Raw genomic sequence first — 19,453 nt, 5'->3', positions numbered from 1 at the left:
GTGCCTGACCACTTTACTATGGACCTAGAAATCCACGCACAAGCAATAGTGGGTCTGTGAGCCACTCCTGTAGCAGTGCATAGTGATTTGAGCGTAGTCTCAATCTTGTGGTCAGCCAGATCCTGTAAGGAGGCTGTACCAGGAACAGGTAAAACAACTTTATTTGACAATCTAGACACAGACGCGTCCACAATAGATGGGTTTTCCCACTTCTTCCTATACTCCTGAGGGAAAGAAATGAGCAGCCTTTTAGGGATTTGGAATTTTTCCTCTGGGTTTTCCCAGGTTCCTATAAATAGGGAGTATAACTCCTTTGATGCAGGGAAGGTAACCGAGGATTTCTTTTTTACATTAAAATAAGATTCCTCTTCCTGAACAGGAACCTTCTCAGTTATCTGCAAAATATCCCTAATGGCCTCAATCATAGCTTGTACCCCTCGGGCAGGAGCTGCATCATCCACCCACCAGATCCACCTCACCATCCCCTGTATCTGAGGCATCGGTATCAGTGTCAGCATGCATTATCTGGGCCAGTGTACGCTTTTGTGGATACGTGGGTGGGGTGAGAGGCGCAGTTGTGGGGGCTGAATCCCTATTCATCAGATCCTCCACAGACTTTCTCAAAAACTGTGTCTCTTTCTCAGTATGGGATAATCTGGTAGAGATATTTGATATCATACCCCTTATGGAGTCCACCCAAACGGGTTCAGACCCAGAAGCCTGAGGTGTACTGTTTTGAGTACACAGCAGGGACTTCCCTGGAGAAGATAACACTCTGCAGTACAAGACACACAAGGGGTCATTGTGACCAGTTCACTTGCTGCTTTTTGTCACAGCCGAGCGAACGGGTCCCTACTGCGCATACGCCGGCCAGGCAGCTGAAGGCCGTATCAGGGATACAATTGCCTCTGCCTGATTGACAGGCAGAGGCAGTCGCTAGGCGGGAGGGGGCGGAACGGCGGCATTTGGTCGCCGTTTTGTGGGAGCGGTCCGGCCAACGTAGGCGTGGCTGTACCAAACGGGTGGTGGGCTGCAGCGAGCTGTGGAGCGATGACAAGCTCTCGGCTAAAGCTGTGCTGGCCGGGAGCGATGCCTTTGCACTTCTGTGGGGGGCCGGCACTGACATGCAGGGCGGACTAGCCCTGTGCGTCCCCCCGCATGTCAGTGTGATTGATCATAGCTGTGCTCAGAATCACCCCCACAGTCCCCTGACATGGTAATGTGAGATATATGCGCACACACACACACAGGAAAATGTCAGCTTCCCCCAGAGTACCTTCAAAGAGTCACAGAGTATGAGGAACCAGCCACACAGCGCCCTATCTGGCTAATAGTATAAAAGCCCGGTGCTGACTAATTACCCTTAATAGGGTAGCTAGTACCATTTAATTACACTTCCCCCTCTATAACCCCCTGGTACCGCAGAGGTATGCTGGAGTTGTCTGGAGGGGCAGCGCTTCCCTGTCAGCATCCTGTGGTGAGATCTGCAGAGAAAATGGCACTAGTGAGCTGCTGGGTCTGCCCTGAGTGGAAGCCCCGCCCTTTTGTTTATACTGGCCTTGTGGTATTATGTGTGACAGCGGGACACAGCCCCAGTCAGACCAGTGTAGGGTAGTCTTGCTGGCTCAGAACGCCCCTCATAGCGCTGACATACAGTTAATATGTTGCTGAGCCTTCCAGGAGCGCAGCCTGAAACCAGAGCTGCGCTCCCACCATTGTGCCACCATACCCACCGGCGACCCACTAACCGGGAATCCGGCGCTGTACTCACCACTCTTCTGGCTCTGTAGGGGTGTCAGCGTGCTGCGGGAGTGTGCGGTCACCATAGTGGGGGTTGCGGACATTTCCCTCAGGAGCTCAGTGTCCTGTCAGCGGAGTAATGGAGCCAGTAACTCTGTATTAAGTTGGTCCATTCTCCCCCCTAAGTCCCAGAAAGCTGGCAGACTGGTGCCAAACAGCCTCCTGTAAAATAACACTCTAGAAAACAATAAAACTAAGAAAACTCCTAGGAGCCCCCCTAGCTGTGACCGGCTCCTCCGGGCACATTAACTAAACTGAGTCTGGTAGGAGGGGCATAGAGAGAGGAGCCAGCCCACATTGTGAAACATTTAAAGTGCCCATGGCTCCTAGTGGACCTCTATGACATAAGAGAAATATTCTTTAAAGCAGAAACAATTCAGGTTATGTTTCAGTTTTGCAGATAAGTAAAGCAGATACATATCAGGAGCCAAAAGCCTATGGGGGTCATTCAGACCAAGCCGCAATAGCACCACGCAGCAGTCTGCTGGTGGTGGCAAAATGCACGTGCGCAGCGGCTGCTCAGACACACATTGTGGTCGCATCCCTAGGGGTAAATGCGGGCGGGCCAGGACCATTTTCCCGGGGGGGGGGGGGGGGGGCTGCGTGATGTCACATCTGCGGTCATCTCTGATTAACCCCCTATAAGCTTCCAGAGTGCACCTCATATCTCATCTTTTCCAAGTTACCACAAATGATATGAGATCGGTAGCAGCACTACTTTCAGGATTATTACACAGAACACACATAAAGGCTGACACTGCAAATAACAGTAACATACAAGGGATTAGACATAAGGAAGCATAATAATCATTAAGTCTTATTATCAACGGATTCTGTACTGGACCCATATACCTCTTTACTGCCTCCAGCAGCCCCTGGTACTGCACTGCGGCCATCTGCCCTGTCTTCCCTACTACTTCCATCCGTCGTGTCTCACCCCACTACTGCCACCACCCTTTCGCCCCCACTACTGCCACCTGCCCTGACTCCCCCCCAACTACTACCAACCTTTCTCCCCCACTACTGCCACTCACCGTCTCTCCCCACTACTGCCATCCACCTGCCTCCCCCTTCTGACACCGCCCTGACTCCCCCACTACTGCCACCCACCCTGTCTCCCCCCACTACTGCTACCACCCTGTCCCTCCTCACTACTGCCACCCACCCTGTCTCCCCCAACTACTGCCACCCACCCAGTCAAGAAATCCAGAATTTAATTCTCCTGGTGGCTGTGAACTGTCGCATGCCCTGTCTCCCCTCCCCACTACTGCCACCTACCCTGTCTCCCCCCTGACATTTCAGCACTGCAGGTGGAAGTTAGAAAGCAGGGCAGTAAGGAGGCAGAATTTGCTTCTGGTACCATGGACCCTGGTCATGTAGGGCTGGGAGAGTCAGTAAGATTATGTAATAGAGTCCCCATATTACAGGCAGCCGGTGAAGGGACCAGAGAATGGGTGTTATGTGGCAGGAACGGGCTGGTTAGGTAACAGCCTGGCTGCTGCATTCTGTACAAGCTACAAACGGTGCAATTATTTTGCTGGGAGACCCAGGTAGAGGACATTGAAGTAGTCTATGCGTGATGATACAAGTGCATGTATGACTGTAGGTAGATCTTCTGAGGGAAATAAGTGCTGGAGTCTGGCTATGTTCCTCAGATGAGGATCTGATTGTGGCTGATACCTGATGTCTAAGTGTCACTCCACAATCCAGGAAACCAAGATTCCACACAGGATCAGTATTTTGTAACTCTGAACGCCCAAGCGTTGGTTTGCAAAGCTGAGTTGTAGCCCTGCCCTATGACGGTGAGCTTCTATCATGTGTACCTGTTTCACCAGGACTGAGTCACAGTCAACTGGCATCACCCACACCTGGAGCTCAGCTAGACAACCATTTAGGAATGGTACTGGGTTCTCAGTACCCGGAGCAAAAGACAGGTCATCTGTATAGCAGTGGTAGATGAGGGCATGACATCTGATTATTTCACCCTGCGGTAGCATGTATATTGCAAATAGCATAGGAGATAGGATAAGAACCACATGGCAATGATGAGTATACTCCAGAATATTAAAATGGTTCCTCACCTGAGTGATGTCTATTGTGTGCAACAAGAGCTGATTTACTTCTCAGAGTATGGAAATGGCTTCTCATTTGTGTGACTTCTATGATGTATAACTAGATGTGATTTACTTAAACACCATTTCCCACTAAGAGCAAGAAAATGGCTTCTCACCTGTGTGACTTCTATAATGTTTAATAAGATCTGATTTGTGTCCAAAAAATTTCCCACACTCAGAACATGGAAATGGCTTCTCACCTGTGTGACTTCGCTGATGTGTAACAAGTTGTGATTTCCGTGTAAAACATTTCCCACACTCAGAGCAAGAAAAAGGCTTCTCACCTGTGTGACTTCTCTGATGTTTAATAAGATCTGATTTATGTGCAAAACATTTCCAACACTCAGAGCAAGAAAATGGCTTCTCACCTGTGTGACTTCTATAATGTTTAATAAGATCTGATTTGTGTCCAAAACATTTTCCACACTCAGAACATGGAAATGGATTCTCACCTGTGTGAATTCGCTGATGTATAATAAGATGCGATTTCCGTGTAAAACATTTCCCACACTCCGAGCAAGAAAATGGTTTCTCACCTGTGTGACTTTTCTGATGTCTAACAAGATGTGATTTCTGTGTAAAACATTTCCCACACTCAGAACATAGAAATGGCTTCTCACCTGTGTGACTTCTCTGATGTTTAATAAGATATGATTTATGTGCAAAACATTTCCCACACTCAGAACATGGAAATGTATTCTCACCTGTGTGACTTCTCTGATGTGTAACAAGAGCTGATTTCTTTATAAAACATTTCCCACACTCAGAACATGGAAATGGCCTCTCACCTGTGTGACTTCTCTGATGTATAACAAGAGATGATTTCTTTATAAAACATTTCCCACACTCAGAACATGGAAATGGCCTCTCACCTGTGTGACTTTGCTGATGTTTAACAAGATATGATTTCCGTGTAAAACATTTCCCACACTCAGAGCAAGAAAATGGATTCTCTCCTGTGTGACTTTTCTGATGTCTAAAAAGGTGTGATTTCTGTGTAAAACATTTCCCACACTCAGAACATGGAAATGGCCTCTCACCTGTGTGACTTCTCTGATGTATAACAAGATACGATTTGGGTGTAAAACATTTCCCACACTCAGAACATGGAAATGTATTCTCACCTGTGTGACTTCGCTGATGTTTAACAAGATGTGATTTCTGTATAAAAGATTTCCCACACTCAGAACATGGAAATGGCCTCTCACCTGTGTGTCTTCGCTGATGTGCAACAAGTTGTGATTTCCGTGTAACACATTTCCCACACTCAGAGCAAGAAAATGGCTTCTCACCTGTGTGACTTCTTTGATGTTTAATAAGATCTGCTTTGTGTCCAAAACATTTTACACACTCAGAACATGGGAATGGCCTCTCACCTGTGTGACTTCTCTGATGTTCAATAAGATATGATTTATGTGCAAAACATTTCCCACACTCAGAACATGGAAATGTATTCTCACCTGTGTGACTTTGCTGATGTTTAACAAGATATGATTTCCGTGTAAAACATTTCCCACACTCAGAACATGGAAATGGCCTCTCACCTGTGTGACTTCTCTGATGTATAACAAGATACGATTTGGGTGTAAAACATTTCCCACACTCAGAACATGGAAATGTATTCTCACCTGTGTGACTTCGCTGATGTTTAACGAGTTGTGATTTCTGTATAAAAGATTTCCCACACTCAGAACATGGAAATGGCCTCTCACCTGTGTGTCTTCGCTGATGTGCAACAAGTTGTGATTTCCGTGTAACACATTTCCCGCACTCAGAGCAAGAAAATGGCTTCTCACCTGTGTGACTTCTCTGATGTTTAATAAGATATGATTTATGTGCAAAACATTTCCCACACTCAGAACATGGAAATGTATTCTCACCTGTGTGACTTTTCTGATGTCTAACAAGATATGATTTGTATGTAAAACATTTCCGACACTCAGAACATGGAAATGGTTTATCACCTGCCTTAGCTGCCTGATGGGTGATAAGCTTTGTGTTCTGTGTAAAACATTTGGCATCTATAGAACAGGGAAACACTGTATCTACTGTCAGAGCTGTAACAGATGCACCAATATCAGAGTGATCAGGAGAACATTCCCCAGGATCAGAGGGATCAGCTGATAGAGCTGGATGTATAATTGGGGTAATGGGGTTATCTCCGGGAGATTCCTGTCTACTGTCATTATCTTTTATGTCACAATCCGGGGATAACATTAGATGTCCTTCTGAGATATTCCTGCTTGTGTGTCCATCTGCTGGAAATAAAACACATTATGGAAATGAGACATTTTCTGTAACAATATTAATCTTGTAAACAATAGGAGAAGACGACTCTCTGGGACACTTAATTGTAAATGTGTGTGTATAATAAAACATAACTTTTAATGAAGGCTTTATAATATTGTGTCTCAGACGATCATTGTGTCCACCCTCCTGAGAACACTCACAATAACAAATGTAATATTATAATAAGACTTAGATATAACTCTCTCTTGTACTGGTAACTAACCATGAAGTATATATGGAGATGTAGTCACTCGCCAAGTCCTATGTCAGCACCAATGTAAAACAATGGATGGGGAACATATCGTATGAATTGGAGATTCTAGATGAACAATAACATCAGTCATATGAGCTGATGGATCAGAGAAATGTCTCCTAACGTTACTCCTGGAAGCATTGGTAAGGTAGCATTCCTTCATGTGTGTGCTCATACGCTGGTAAGCCTGTACATGTGTTACTTACCCTTATATAAGGTATATTGTTGCAGCAGAGTAGGTGTGGAACAAAGTACTTTACATGCAATACACCATATAATACCCTGTAATCATCATCTGCTAGGTTATAATCCACCTCTTACACCCCCATCATCAGTGTCTTACCTCTATTCTCTCAATAGTAATAAGGATGATGTGTGTATGGTAAGTATGATATAGAGAATTACATATCAGAATCTATACAGCTGCCACCATACTTCTGCTTTTCATACGTGTGCTACTGGCAGCAGTGAACATCTGAGTGAGAGTGCAGGAAAGACTGCAAAGTCTGATGAGAAAGAGATTGGATCTGCCTTTGTAGGGATGTACCACACCTTTCACCCGTTAGTATATAAAATAATAAATAAGAGGGGCCTGAGTCCATCCAGACGTGCTTTCTGGAGTTCTCCTCACTAAGTAGCTTCTTATCTACCCTACCTGATAGCTCTCAGCCACCACTGGGACCAAGACCCAATTTATTAAGTCCCCCACTCCTACTGTGCAAAAGCCACTCGCTCCGCTCACTCCGGGCACTGTTCACTGCCGCAGCCTAGTGACGCTGCTGAAGTCACGGGCTGTAGTCTGGGGCTATGTGCGCCCAGTCTTTCCTGCACGCTCCGGACACCTACCTTGGAGGAGCTTTTGGCTCAGGAGGGAGCACTTGCTCTCCCAATCACACAGGTGCACAGCTCCCACTACTTCTGGGGACAGAACGGGCTGCCCATAGTCACTGGAGCCCGGTGGTGATATTGGGAAGTGAGGTGGCTGCCATTTTGGATCATGGCGCCCGGCCATCACATGCTTTGGCTTCTGCTTTCAATAAGGTGTAAAATAAGATTTTACTCACCGGTAAATCTATTTTTTCGTAGTCCGTAGTGGATGCTGGGGACTCCGTAAGGACCATGGGGAATAGACGGGCTCCGTAGGAAAAAAGAAAAAATGGGAGCGCAGGATGAATCCAATAAGTATTTTTTATTAAAATATGGTTATATCAACCACATAAAAGTACAGTGCATGAACTAGCCTAAAAATAATGAACAATTAATAATGTATAAATATATACAAGACTGCCGTATCTCCTGAACCAATATGAATAAGAAAACCTTTAATAAACCCTAATTAAGGGCTGCATTGATGCTTCATGAAAATCAGCCGTGCGTCCACGGGCTGAAGTATTTGTAAAAAGGAGACTGATGAAAAGTGCCTCTGTTATAAATCACTGTTAAAGTGTACACTCTCTTCTCCTTGTACACAAAAGAACCTCATTGGCAAAGAGTATCCCAGTATTGAACTTGCGGACAACCGTGCTGTATTATTAAATGGCAAATAGACAGTGATGATCAAATTCACTTTGTAGTATGTCACCTGATGTGAGAGCCTCTCCGTCAAAGGCGCTGTACTGAGCCGGGTTTGCAGCGGCTCTATGCAGTGAAAGTACAGCTGATCACGTCACCAGTGAACCATCCAGATGAACACGGTTGTTTTTCTCCGCTGAAGGGTACTGTACCGATTTAAACGTGCAGCAGTGCAGAAAGATTGAAGCAGCAGAGTCCCCAGCCGCTGGTGGAAAGTCCGTTATAATTGCGGTTACGGTCCACTCGATATATGCGGCTCACAGAGTGTCAGGAGAATGCAGCAGTCAAATGAAGTCCTTCAATGGAGTACCTTAACGCGTTTCTCGGCCTACAACGCTGGCCGTTTCATCAGAAGGAAATTAATAAAAAGCTTTGGTGACGTGATCAGCTGTACTTTCACTGCATAGAGCCGCTGCAAACCCGGCTCAGTACAGCGCCTTTGACGGAGAGGCTCTCACATCAGGTGACATACTACAAAGTGAATTTGATCATCACTGTCGATTTGCCATTTAATAATACAGCACGGTTGTCCGCAAGTTCAATACTGGGATACACTTTGCCAATGAGGTTCTTTTGTGTACAAGGAGAAGAGAGTGTACACTTTAACAGTGATTTATAACAGAGGCACTTTTCATCAGTCTCCTTTTTACAAATACTTCAGCCCGTGGACGCACGGCTGATTTTCATGAAGCATCAATGCAGCCCTTAATTAGGGTTTATTAAAGGTTTTCTTATTCATATTGGTTCAGGAGATACGGCAGTCTTGTATATATTTATACATTATTAATTGTTCATTATTTTTAGGCTAGTTCATGCACTGTACTTTTATGTGGTTGATATAACCATATTTTAATAAAAAATACTTATTGGATTCATCCTGCGCTCCCATTTTTTCTTTTTTCACATTCATTTTGATCCATTGTTGGGGCAGCCCGCCCACAACTGGTGAGCAGCCGTCTGAATCTAACTAGATATAGTGTGTGTACTGTAGAGCGCCAATCTTTTGTATTCAATTTTGGGCTCCGCAGGAGACTGGGCACTCTAAAGAAAGATTTAGTACTATCTGGTGTGCACTGGCTCCTTCCTCTATGCCCCTCCTCCAGACCTCAGTTAAGGAAACTGTGCCCGGAAGAGCAGACATTATAAGGAAAGGATTTTGGAATCCCGGGTAAGACTCATACCAGCCACACCAATCACACCGTATAACTTGTGATATCCAGTCAACAGTATGAACAACAACAGGGCATCAAACAATGGATGCCAACATAACATAACCCTTTATTAAGCAATAACTATATACACGTATTGCAGAAAGTTTGCACTAGGGACGGGCGCCCAGCATCCACTACAGACTACGAGAAATAGATTTACCGGTAAGTAAAATCTTATTTTCTCTGACGTCCTAGTGGATGCTGGGGACTCCGTAAGGACCATGGGGATTATACCAAAGCTCCCAAACGGGCGGGAGAGTGCGGATGACTCGGCAGGACCGAATGGGCAAACACAAGGTCCTCCTCAGCAAGGGTATCAAACTTGTAGAATTTTGCAAATGTGTTTGAACCCGACCAAGTAGCAGCTCGGCAAAGCTGTAATGCCAAGACCCCTCGGGCAGCCGCCGGAGAAGAGCCCACCTTCCTTGTGGAATGGGCTTTCACTGATTGTGGATGCGGCAATCCAGCCGCAGAATGAGCCTGCTGAATCGTGTTACAAATCCAGCGGGCAATGGTTTGCTTTGAAGCAGGAGCACCCAACTTGTTGGGGGCATACAGGATAAACAGCGAGTCAGTTTTTCTGACACCAGCCGTCCTGGCTACATAAATCTTCAAAGCCCTGACTACATCAAGCAACTTGGAATCCTCCAAGTCACTAGCAGTCGCAGGCACCACTATAGGTTGGTTCAAATGATAAGATGACACCACCTTTGGCAGAAATTGTGGATGAGTCCGTAATTCTGCCCTATCCATATGGAAAACCAGACTGGGGCTTTTACACGACAAAGCCGCCAATTCTGACACACGCCTAGCCGAAGCTAAGGCCAATAGCATGACCACTTTCCACGTGAGATACTTCAGCTCCACGGTCTTGAGTGGCTCAAACCAGTGGGATTTCAGGAAACCCAACACCACGTCGAGATCCCAAGGTGCCACTGGTGGCACAAAAGGGGGCTGAATATGCAGCACTCCCTTAACAAACGTCTGAACTTCAGGAAGAGAAGCCAGTTCCTTTTGAAAGAAAATAGATAGGGCCGAAATCTGGACCTTTATGGATCCCAACTTCAAGCCCATAGTCACTCCAGACTGTAGAAAGTGCAGAAACCTGCCCAGTTGGAATTACTCTGTAGGGGCCTTCCTGGCCTCACACCAAGCAACATATTTTCGCCATATGCGGTGATAATGCTTTGCTGTCACGTCCTTCCTAGCCTTTATCAGCGTAGGAATAACTTCATCCGGAATGCCTTTTTCCGCTAGGATCCGGTGTTCAACCGCCATGCTGTCAAACGCAGCCGCGGTAAGTCTTGGAACAGACAGGGTCCCTACTGCAACAGGTCCTGTCTGAGAGGCAGAGGCCATGGGTCCTCTGTGAGCATTTCTTGCAGTTCCGGGTACCAAGTCCTTCTTGGCCAATCCGGAACAATGAGTATTGTCCTCACTCCTCTTCTTCTTACGATTCTCAGCACCTTGGGTATGAGAGGAAGAGGAGGTAACACATAGACCGACTGGAACACCCATGGTGTTACCAGTGCGTCTACAGCTATCGCCTGAGGGTCTCTTGACCTGGCGCACTATCTTTGTAGTTTTTTGTTGAGGCGGGATGCCATCATGTCTACCTGTGGCAGTTCCCGACCTACAATCTGCGCAAAGACTTCTTGATGAAGTCCCCACTCTCCCGGGTGGAGGTCGTGCCTGCTGAGGAAGTCTGCCTGCCAGTTGTCCACTCCCGGAATGAACACTGCTGACAGTGCTTGCACGTGATTCTCCGCCCACCGGAGAATCCTTGTAGCTTCCGCCATCGCGACTCTGCTTCTTGTGCCGCCCTGGCAGTTTACATGAGCCACCGCGGTGATGTTGTCTGACTGAATCAGCACCGGTTGGTTGCAAAGCAGGGGCTCCGCTTGACTCAGGGCATTGTATATGGCCCTTAGTTCCAGGATATTTATGTGCAGACAAGCCTCCTGACTTGACCACAACCCTTGGAAGTTTTTTCCTTGAGTGACTGCCCCCCAACTTCGGAGGCTCGCCTCTGTGGTCACCAGGACCCAGTCCTGTATGCCGATCCTGCGGCCCTTGAGAAGGTGAGCACTCTGTAGCCACCACAGAAGAGACACCTTGGCCCTGGGGGACAGGGTGATCAGCCGATGCATCTGAAGATGCGATCCGGACCATTTGTCCAACAGATCCCATTAAAAGATCCTCGCATGGAACCTGCCGAAGGGAATGGCTTCGTACGATGCCACCATCTTTCCCAGGACTCGCGTGCAGTGATGCACCGACACCTGTTTCGGATTAAAGAGGTCTCTGATTAGAGTTACCAGCTCTTGAGCCTTCTCCACCGGGAGAAACACCTTCTTCTGGGCTGTGTCCAGAATCATGCCCAGAAAGGGCAGACGCGTCGTAGGAATCAGCTGCAACTTTGGGATATTCAGAATCCAGCCATGCTGTTGCAACACTTCCTGAGTGCGCTCTACGCTGATCAGCAACTGCTCTCTGGACCTCGCCTTTATGAGATGGTCCAAGTATGGGATAACTGTGACTCCTTGCTTTCTCAGGATCACCATCATTTCTGGCATTACCTTGGTAAATATTCTCTGTGCCGTGGAGAGCCCAAGCGGCAACGTCTGGGATTGGTAATGACAGTCCTGTACCACAAATCTGAGGTACTCCTGATGAAGCGGATAAATGGGGACATGCAAGTAAGCAATCCCCCTCTTCCAGGCTTGCAATGACTGCTCTGAGCGATTCCATTTTGAACTTGAATCTTTTCAGATAAATGTTCACGGACTTTAAATTTAATATGGGTCTAACCGAACCGTCCGGTTTCGGTACCACAAACATTGTGGAATAGTATCCCTTCCCCTGTTGAAGAAGGGGAACCTTTACCACCACCTGCTGGAGAAACAGCTTGTGAATTGCCGCTACCACTACTTCCCTTTCTATGGGGGAAGTTGGCAGGGCCGATTTGAGGTAACGGTGAGGAGGCATCACTTCTAATTCCAGCTTTTATCCCTGAGACACAATCTGTATAGCCCAGGGATCCACCCGTGAGCGAACCCACTGGTGGCTGAAATGTCGGAGACGCGCCCCCACCGCTCCTGGCTCCACCTGTGGAGCCCCAGCATCATGCAGTGGATTTAGTGGAAGCCGGGTAGGACTTCTGTTCCTGGGAACTAGCTGTAAGGTGCAGCTTTTTTCCTCTACCCCTGCCTCTGGCAAAAAAGGAAGCACCTTCTTGCTTCTTTGCGAGCGAAAGGACTGCATTTGGTAATACGGTGCTTTCTTAGGTTGTGAGGGAATATATGGCAAAAAGTTTGACTTCCCAGCAGTAGTTGTGGAAACCATGTCCGAGAGACCGCCCCCAAACAATTCCTCACCCTTGTAAGGTAACACCTCCATGTGTTTTTTGGAGTCGGCATCACCTGTCCATTGCAGAGTCCACAGGACCCTCCTGGCAGCAATTGACATTGCATTAATTCTAGAGCCCAGTAGGCAAATGTCCCTCTGGGCATCCCTCATATATAGGACAGTGTCTTTTATATGCCCCAGGGTCAGTAAAATGGTATCCTTGTCTAAGGTATCCAGCTCCTCAGACAGATTATCTGTCCATGCTGCTACAGCACTACACATCCAGACTTCAGGATACCTTCCTGCTTTCTATCCACAGGATCCTTTAGGGCAGCCGTATCCTGTGACGGCAGGGCCACCTTCTTAGATAAGCGTGTCAGAGTTTTATCTACCCTAGGGGAGGATTCCCAGCGCACCCTGTCCACTGGCGGGAAAGGATACGCCATAAGTAACCTTTTGGAAATCAGGACTTTTTTAACAGGGGAATTCCACGCTCTTTCACATAATTCATTCAACTCACGTGAAGGGGGAAAAGTCACTTCTTGCTTTTTCTCCCCATACATATAAACCCTCTTGACAGGGACAGGGTTTTCCTCTGAAATGTGTAAAACATCCTTCATTCCTATAATCATGTAGCGGATGGCTTTAGTAATTTTAGGCTGCAATTTTGCATCATTGTCATCGACACTGGAGTCAGAATCCGTGTCGATATCTGTGTCAACCATTTTGGATAGTGGGCGCTTCTGAGACCCTGAGGGCCTCTGCGCTGTAGGATCAGGCATGGTCTGAGACCCTGACTGTCCCAAAGCATCAGCTTTATCCAACCTTTTATGTAAGGAGTTTACATTATCATTTAACACCTTCCACATATCCATCCAATCAGGTGTCGGCCCCGTCGGGGGCGACACCACATTTGTTTGCACTTGTTCTGCCTCCACGTATCCTTCCTCATCAAATATGTCGACACAGGCGTACCGACACACCGCACACATACAGGGAACGCTCTGACTGAGGACAGGACCCCACAAAGGCTTTTGGGGAGACAGAGAGAGAGTATGCCAGCACACACCCCAGCGCTATATAACCCAGGAACTTAGTGTTTACCCAGTAGCTGCTGTATTATGATTAATGCGCCTAAATTTATGTGGGCCCCCCCCCCCTCTCTTTTTTACCCTTCTACCGTGATTCTGCAGGGGAGAGCCTGGGGAGCTTCCTCTCAGCGGAGCTGTGGAAGGAAAATGGCGCTGGTGAGTGCTGAGGAAGAAGGCCCCCCCCCTCAGCGGCGGGTTTCTGTCCCGCGATTTTGTGTAAAAATACTGGCGGGGGCTCATGCATATATACAGTGCCCAGATGTATATATGCAGCTTTTGCCAGGAGGTATCAATTGCTGCCCAGGGCGCCCGCCCCTGCGCCCTACAGTGACCGGAGTGTGTGGGTTAGTGTGGGCGCAATGGCGCACAGCTGCAGTGCTGTGCGCTACCTCATATGAAGACAGGAGTCTTCTGCCGCCGATTTTGACGTCTTCTTGCTTCACCCGCTGGCTTCCGTCTTCTGGCTCTGCGAGGGGGACGGCGGCGCGGCTCCGGAAACGGACGACAAGGTCAGGTCCTGTGTTCGATCCCTCGGGAGCTAATGGTGTCCAGTAGCCTAAGAAGCGCAACCTAGCCGCAGTTAGTAGGTTTGCTTCTCTCCCCTCAGTCCCACGTAGCAGAGAGTCTGTTGCCAGCAGAAGCTCTCTGAAAATAAAAAATCTAACTAAAATACTTTCTTATTAGCAAGCTCAGGAGAGCTCACTAAAAGCACCCAGCTCTGTCCGGGCACATATTCTAACTGGAGGAGGGGCATAAAGGGAGGAGCCAGTGCACACCAGATAGTACTAAATCTTTCTTTAGAGTGCCCAGTCTCCTGCGGAGCCCGTCTATTCCCCATGGTCCTTACGGAGTCCCCAGCATCCACTAGGACGTCAGAGAAAATTTATATAAACTACTAAATAAGTGTCCTGACGGGGGGGCGTGGCCTGGCTAGCAAGCCGAGAAGAGGTGAAGTGTGTGCGCTCCTGTAGGTTTGGGCCTTCTATCACCTATAAAATATACTTCACAGGTCACCACACACCTCTAAACGAGTATACCGGCTCCCTGTTCCAGCTAGTACCAGAGGGTGTCGGTTGCGGAGCCGGGGAGCCCTTGTCAGGGCTCCTGCAGGTTGCGGCCTTCCCCTCCATAAGAAGCCGGGGTCTGTGGTGCGGCCTCCCACCCCACCGGAAGTGAGGCTGATCGGGACTGCCGTCCGGGAAGACCGGGAGGACGAGCCCATACGCCGGACCGACGGAAAGCGATATCCTCAGCAGCCATCGGGACCGTGTGACCTGCATGATCCCTGCAGCAGCCATCGGGATCGTGTGCGGAGGCGGCTCAGTACGGTGGGTGAGTCCCCCCCTTACCGGTGCACACCAGCGCAGCATCGGGGCTCTTCCCTCCCTCTCCCCGCGGCCCGTGCCTATACCGCTTCACCTGCTGTAACCTGCTCCGTGCCGCGGACCCGAGAAGCGGTCCCCGGAGCTCCCGCGAGACACGGCCTAGCGGCGGGCCTCAGACCGGGACCTCGATTGCGGGGCCGCACCCGCGATAGCCGCGGATAGATTTTGCGGCCTCTGACACCGCTCCTGATTGCTCGGCTGGCGGCTACATACCTAGAAGAGGCCCTATTACCTCTACCTCTTCATCGCACCGAACACAAAATAGTGCCGCACGGCAAGAGTGCGTGAAGCCCGGCGGCCATCTTGAAAACGCCGCTGGGGGATTGGGTTCCCAGCACCCCTCAGAACCCCCGCCTAGACCCCCGTGCCCAGTACCTCGGCACTGCTGCTCACTACGCCAAATTGTGAGGGGGGAAAACCTGATGTGCAGCGACCACTTCACCCTGCAATTGCCCTCTCTCCTTTAATATACCCTACCAAGGCTAAATTGTGCTCCCACGGGCTGGTGCTACCTCGGAGGGGCTATAATACCCTACAAGATGAGACCTCTCAAAGCCCACCGCGGGAGCCCTCCCTTACACCCTCACATATAACAGCTACGGGGCCTTGGGTGACCCTAACGGACATCTCGGTCTCCAGAGGATTCCAACTTTTCCGTGGGCCGGGAGCATACACCCACTGCGTTGGGGCCTGATTAACACCTACACATCATAGTGCACCCGACTGAACCTTCCTGATCACCATCTGTGAAACGTCTATCATGTGATCTCGATACGTTATGCACCCGATCACGTGTGTGACTCTAATGCTATAGGAGCTACCCCGCCCAGGTGTTGACTACCATATTACCTCACGTCTTTCTGCCACTATGCCTAAAGGGGGTAAAAAATCGAACACCCACAACCTGGTGGGCTACTTCAAGAATTCTGCTCCACCGTCCACCAGGAAAACTTCCTCGACTCCTCCTGCTTCAGCGACGTCTGATCGAGACTCAGATGAAGACTCTTCCTCCACCCCCGCTACAAAAGCGGACGTCGCCCTTCTCCTGTCCGAAATGCGCAATATTAAAAAATCAATACGTGCGGAGGTACAGGAGGCTATCTCAGGTCTGAAAACAGACGTGGACAGTCTGGGCTCCAGGGTCGATGCTATTGAACAGAAACAAGAGGAGCTTATCGCTTTCCAACAAGAATCAGAATAGGAGATAACCCAAATGCGTACAGACGTTATGCTATTAGCGGATAAACAAGAAGATTTGGACAACAGAGGGCGTCGGAACAATCTTAGAATCCGTAACGTCCCCGAGACGGTGGAACAAAACCACCTCACGGACTATCTACTCCGTCTCTTCCGCTCACTTGCTCCCTCCATCCCGGATGACATGCTACTCCTTGACAGGGCTCACAGGGCCCTACGTCCTAGATCCCAAGATGCTAAAACACCGAGAGACGTAATCCTGCGTTTTCACTACTTTGTGGTCAAAGACCAAGTTTACGCGAAAGCCCGGAGGTCCTCGACTATCCATTTTGAAGGCTCTGATCTCGCGATCTTCCAGGACCTGTCGCCAGTCACGTTAAATAGAAGGAGGGAGCTAAAGGACATAACCAAAACCCTGAGAGACAACAACATCAGATATAGGTGGGGCTTCCCTTTTGCCCTCCAAGTCAAGGCAGATGGCAAATTCCTCTCCGCCAGATCCCCCGACGAGGCCCTTCAGCTTCTCCACCGACTGAACATCTCCGGCCCCCAGACCACTCCTCAAAGCTCTCTACCAGTCAACACCTCCCCTTCCCTCACAGCCCCATCCCCAAATTGGACCACCGTCGGAACTACTTCTCATGCCTCTCTAGATACATGATCCAACATTAGTGGTTCTTCCTACAAGGACTTGACGATTGTATTAGCCTTCTAAAGGTCCTTAGGGTATCTCTTTGAGCCATGTTGAGATCCCCGAAGGGCGTGGGGCCCTCGGGCTAGTTACGGTTAACCGTTTATTGCCTTACTAAGTTTACCGTGTGGGGGCCGGGTCGGGCCCTCGGGGCCGGGGCTCTATGCGGGCGGCCGCGTGGGCTCCGGTCCCGGGTGACCCGACTGATTCGGGCCCTCTCTATCTATTTCAACCGAGTTTTACTGTTACTACAGTTATGTGATTACCATGCCAAGTATTACCCTTACCCCATCGCCTCTGCTCCCCTCCCCCCCCCCCCCTCCCCCTATAGCTCCCTTAGCATACTAATGGCAATGTGTAAATTTTAACCGAGTTTGTTCACACACGGGACCCGGTCCCCTCTCTGAGCTGCTAGGTCCATCCACCCCCCGCTCGACCCTCAGGGTCGACGTCGGACGAACTGGACCTGCGGGTCTATTTCCTCCTTGTGTCCGACCAGCGAGAATGGATTTGATTTGTCTTCTAGTTATTGGTACTAATTCATGCCTGTTCCTCATCTGTTCTCCTACTCTTTCTCCCCATCTTTTTCTGTCCTTCTCCCCCTCTCTTTCCTCAGTCTCTTTCAGGGTTCCGCTGATGCGCTGCCACGTGAAGAGAGCTCCGCTCCTATACCATGGTTCTTAGAATAGTTACTCTGAACACGAAAGGTTTGAATAGCCCACGTAAGCGTTCTCTTTTATTTCAATCCCTTAAACAACTGAGAGGCGACATCGTATTTCTACAGGAGACCCACTTTACCGGTAAGTCACATCCAGAACTTAGGTCAAAATCCTTCCCAAACACTTTCCATGCTTGCGACCCCATACGCAAGAAGAAGGGGGTCTCAGTACTCTTTGCTAGACACTTGGATTTCATCCCCTCTGAAATACTGAGGGACCCTGAAGGTAGATACCTGCTTCTAGTGGGGCTGTTAAATGGGTCCCCCTACACATTCTTAAATATTTATGCCCCAAACCAACTTCAGGCCCCTTTCTTCCACTCCCTAAATAACCTCTTAGCCCTGCACAGACGGGGTAACGTGGTACTGGGGGGGGAGACTTTAATGTGACTCTGGACAGTGCCCTAGACAGATCGAAACCCCTGCCCAGATCTATGCGCCCCTCTCACACGCGTAACGCAGCTGCTCTGAACCTTCTACTATCACATCACCTTTCGACGCATGGAGAAGTGAAGGAACCGAATGCTAAGGACTACACATACTATTCCCCCATATATGATGTTTACACAAGATTGGACATGATTTTTCTGAGCTCAGAGCCCGCTCAATGTATCCTTGACACCTCCATTCATCCTAACACGTGGTCGGACCACGGACCGGTCACTGTGGATGTCCCAGGTCCGCATCCTCCCGGCCGCTACCATGTGTGGAGGTTAAACGATAGACTCCTTCTTAACCCCCAAACGAAAGCCCATTTAGCCACCGAAATCTCCCATTATTTTGAGACAAACATATCTCCGTCGGCTCCCCCGATGTTATTATGGGATGCTCACAAGGCGGTAATACGGGGTTGCCTGATCAATGCCTCATCTTATAATAAGAAGGCCAGATCCGGACGCATTCGGGAGCTTTCGGACCTGGTAACTTCCCTCTCACTGACACACAAACAAACAGGGTCCGAAGCAGACCTTTCTTCCCTGTCTGCGGCCAGGGGTGAACTGAATATGTTACTGACGGCAAAGGTGGAAACCAGCTTAAAATGGCTCAATCAATCCTTTTATGAAAAAGGGGATAAGGCAGATCGGCTCTTAGCCTCTAGGCTTCGGGCTAAACTCGCAAGGAACAACGTAATGTCTATCCAGTCATCCTCTGGTAAGAAAACAAATGACCCCAAACATATCACTGACACTTTTTCCCGCTTCTACGAGAAGTTGTATAATGCCCATGGGACCACTCAGTCAAGCCCGGACTTTCTTGGGGCCATTCGCACCTTCCTGTCTCACTGCCACCTGCCTACTCTGAGCTCATCGGTCTCCGCCGAACTGAACTCAAAGATATCCGACAAAGAAATTGCCACCGTTGTCAAATCCCTAAAAAACTTAACAAGGCCCCTGGTCCAGACGGCTTCACGGCCGCCTATTACAAATCTTTTCTCCCCCAACTGGCGCCCCACCTCTCAACCCTCTTCAATGCCGTCTTACAGGGAGCCTCTTTTTCCAAATCGGCTCTGGAGGCTAAGATTATAGTTATTCCCAAAGATGGCAAAGACACATCCAACTGTGCGAACTACAGACCTATCTCGCTACTTAATACGGATATCAAGATCTACGCAAAAATCTTAGCCCTCCGACTGAATGTCTTACCCCACCTGGTCCATAATGACCAGGTGGGATTTATCCCCGGCCGCCAAGCCCGAGACAACACGAGACGTGTTGTTAGTCTGGCTCACTACATCAACCTAACACGTACTCCTGCTCTCTTTGGACGCGGAGAAAGCATTTGAC

General features: G+C 48.8%; 1 protein-coding gene across 2 annotated transcripts in view; it reads right to left on the bottom strand.

The window, feature by feature from the left end:
• Positions 1-2,978: 2,978 nt before the first annotated feature.
• Positions 2,979-19,453, bottom strand: part of LOC135032397 (zinc finger protein 585A-like) — a 76,461-nt gene continuing 59,986 nt past the window's right edge. Inside the window, exon 6 of one of the 2 annotated variants that reach the window (XM_063954087.1) lies at positions 2,979-6,172. In XM_063954087.1, the coding sequence (XP_063810157.1) occupies positions 4,005-6,172 (2,168 nt within the window). In that variant the 3' untranslated portion in view covers positions 2,979-4,004. The remainder of the gene's footprint in view (positions 6,173-19,453) is intronic. The other variant, XM_063954088.1, reaches the window with a different exon arrangement.

Source organism: Pseudophryne corroboree, unplaced genomic scaffold (assembly GCF_028390025.1).
Source record: "Pseudophryne corroboree isolate aPseCor3 unplaced genomic scaffold, aPseCor3.hap2 scaffold_543, whole genome shotgun sequence".
Taxonomy (NCBI): domain Eukaryota; kingdom Metazoa; phylum Chordata; class Amphibia; order Anura; family Myobatrachidae; genus Pseudophryne; species Pseudophryne corroboree.
The sequence above is the reverse complement of the archived record's forward strand: the minus strand, read 5'-3'. Positions and strand labels throughout refer to the sequence as shown.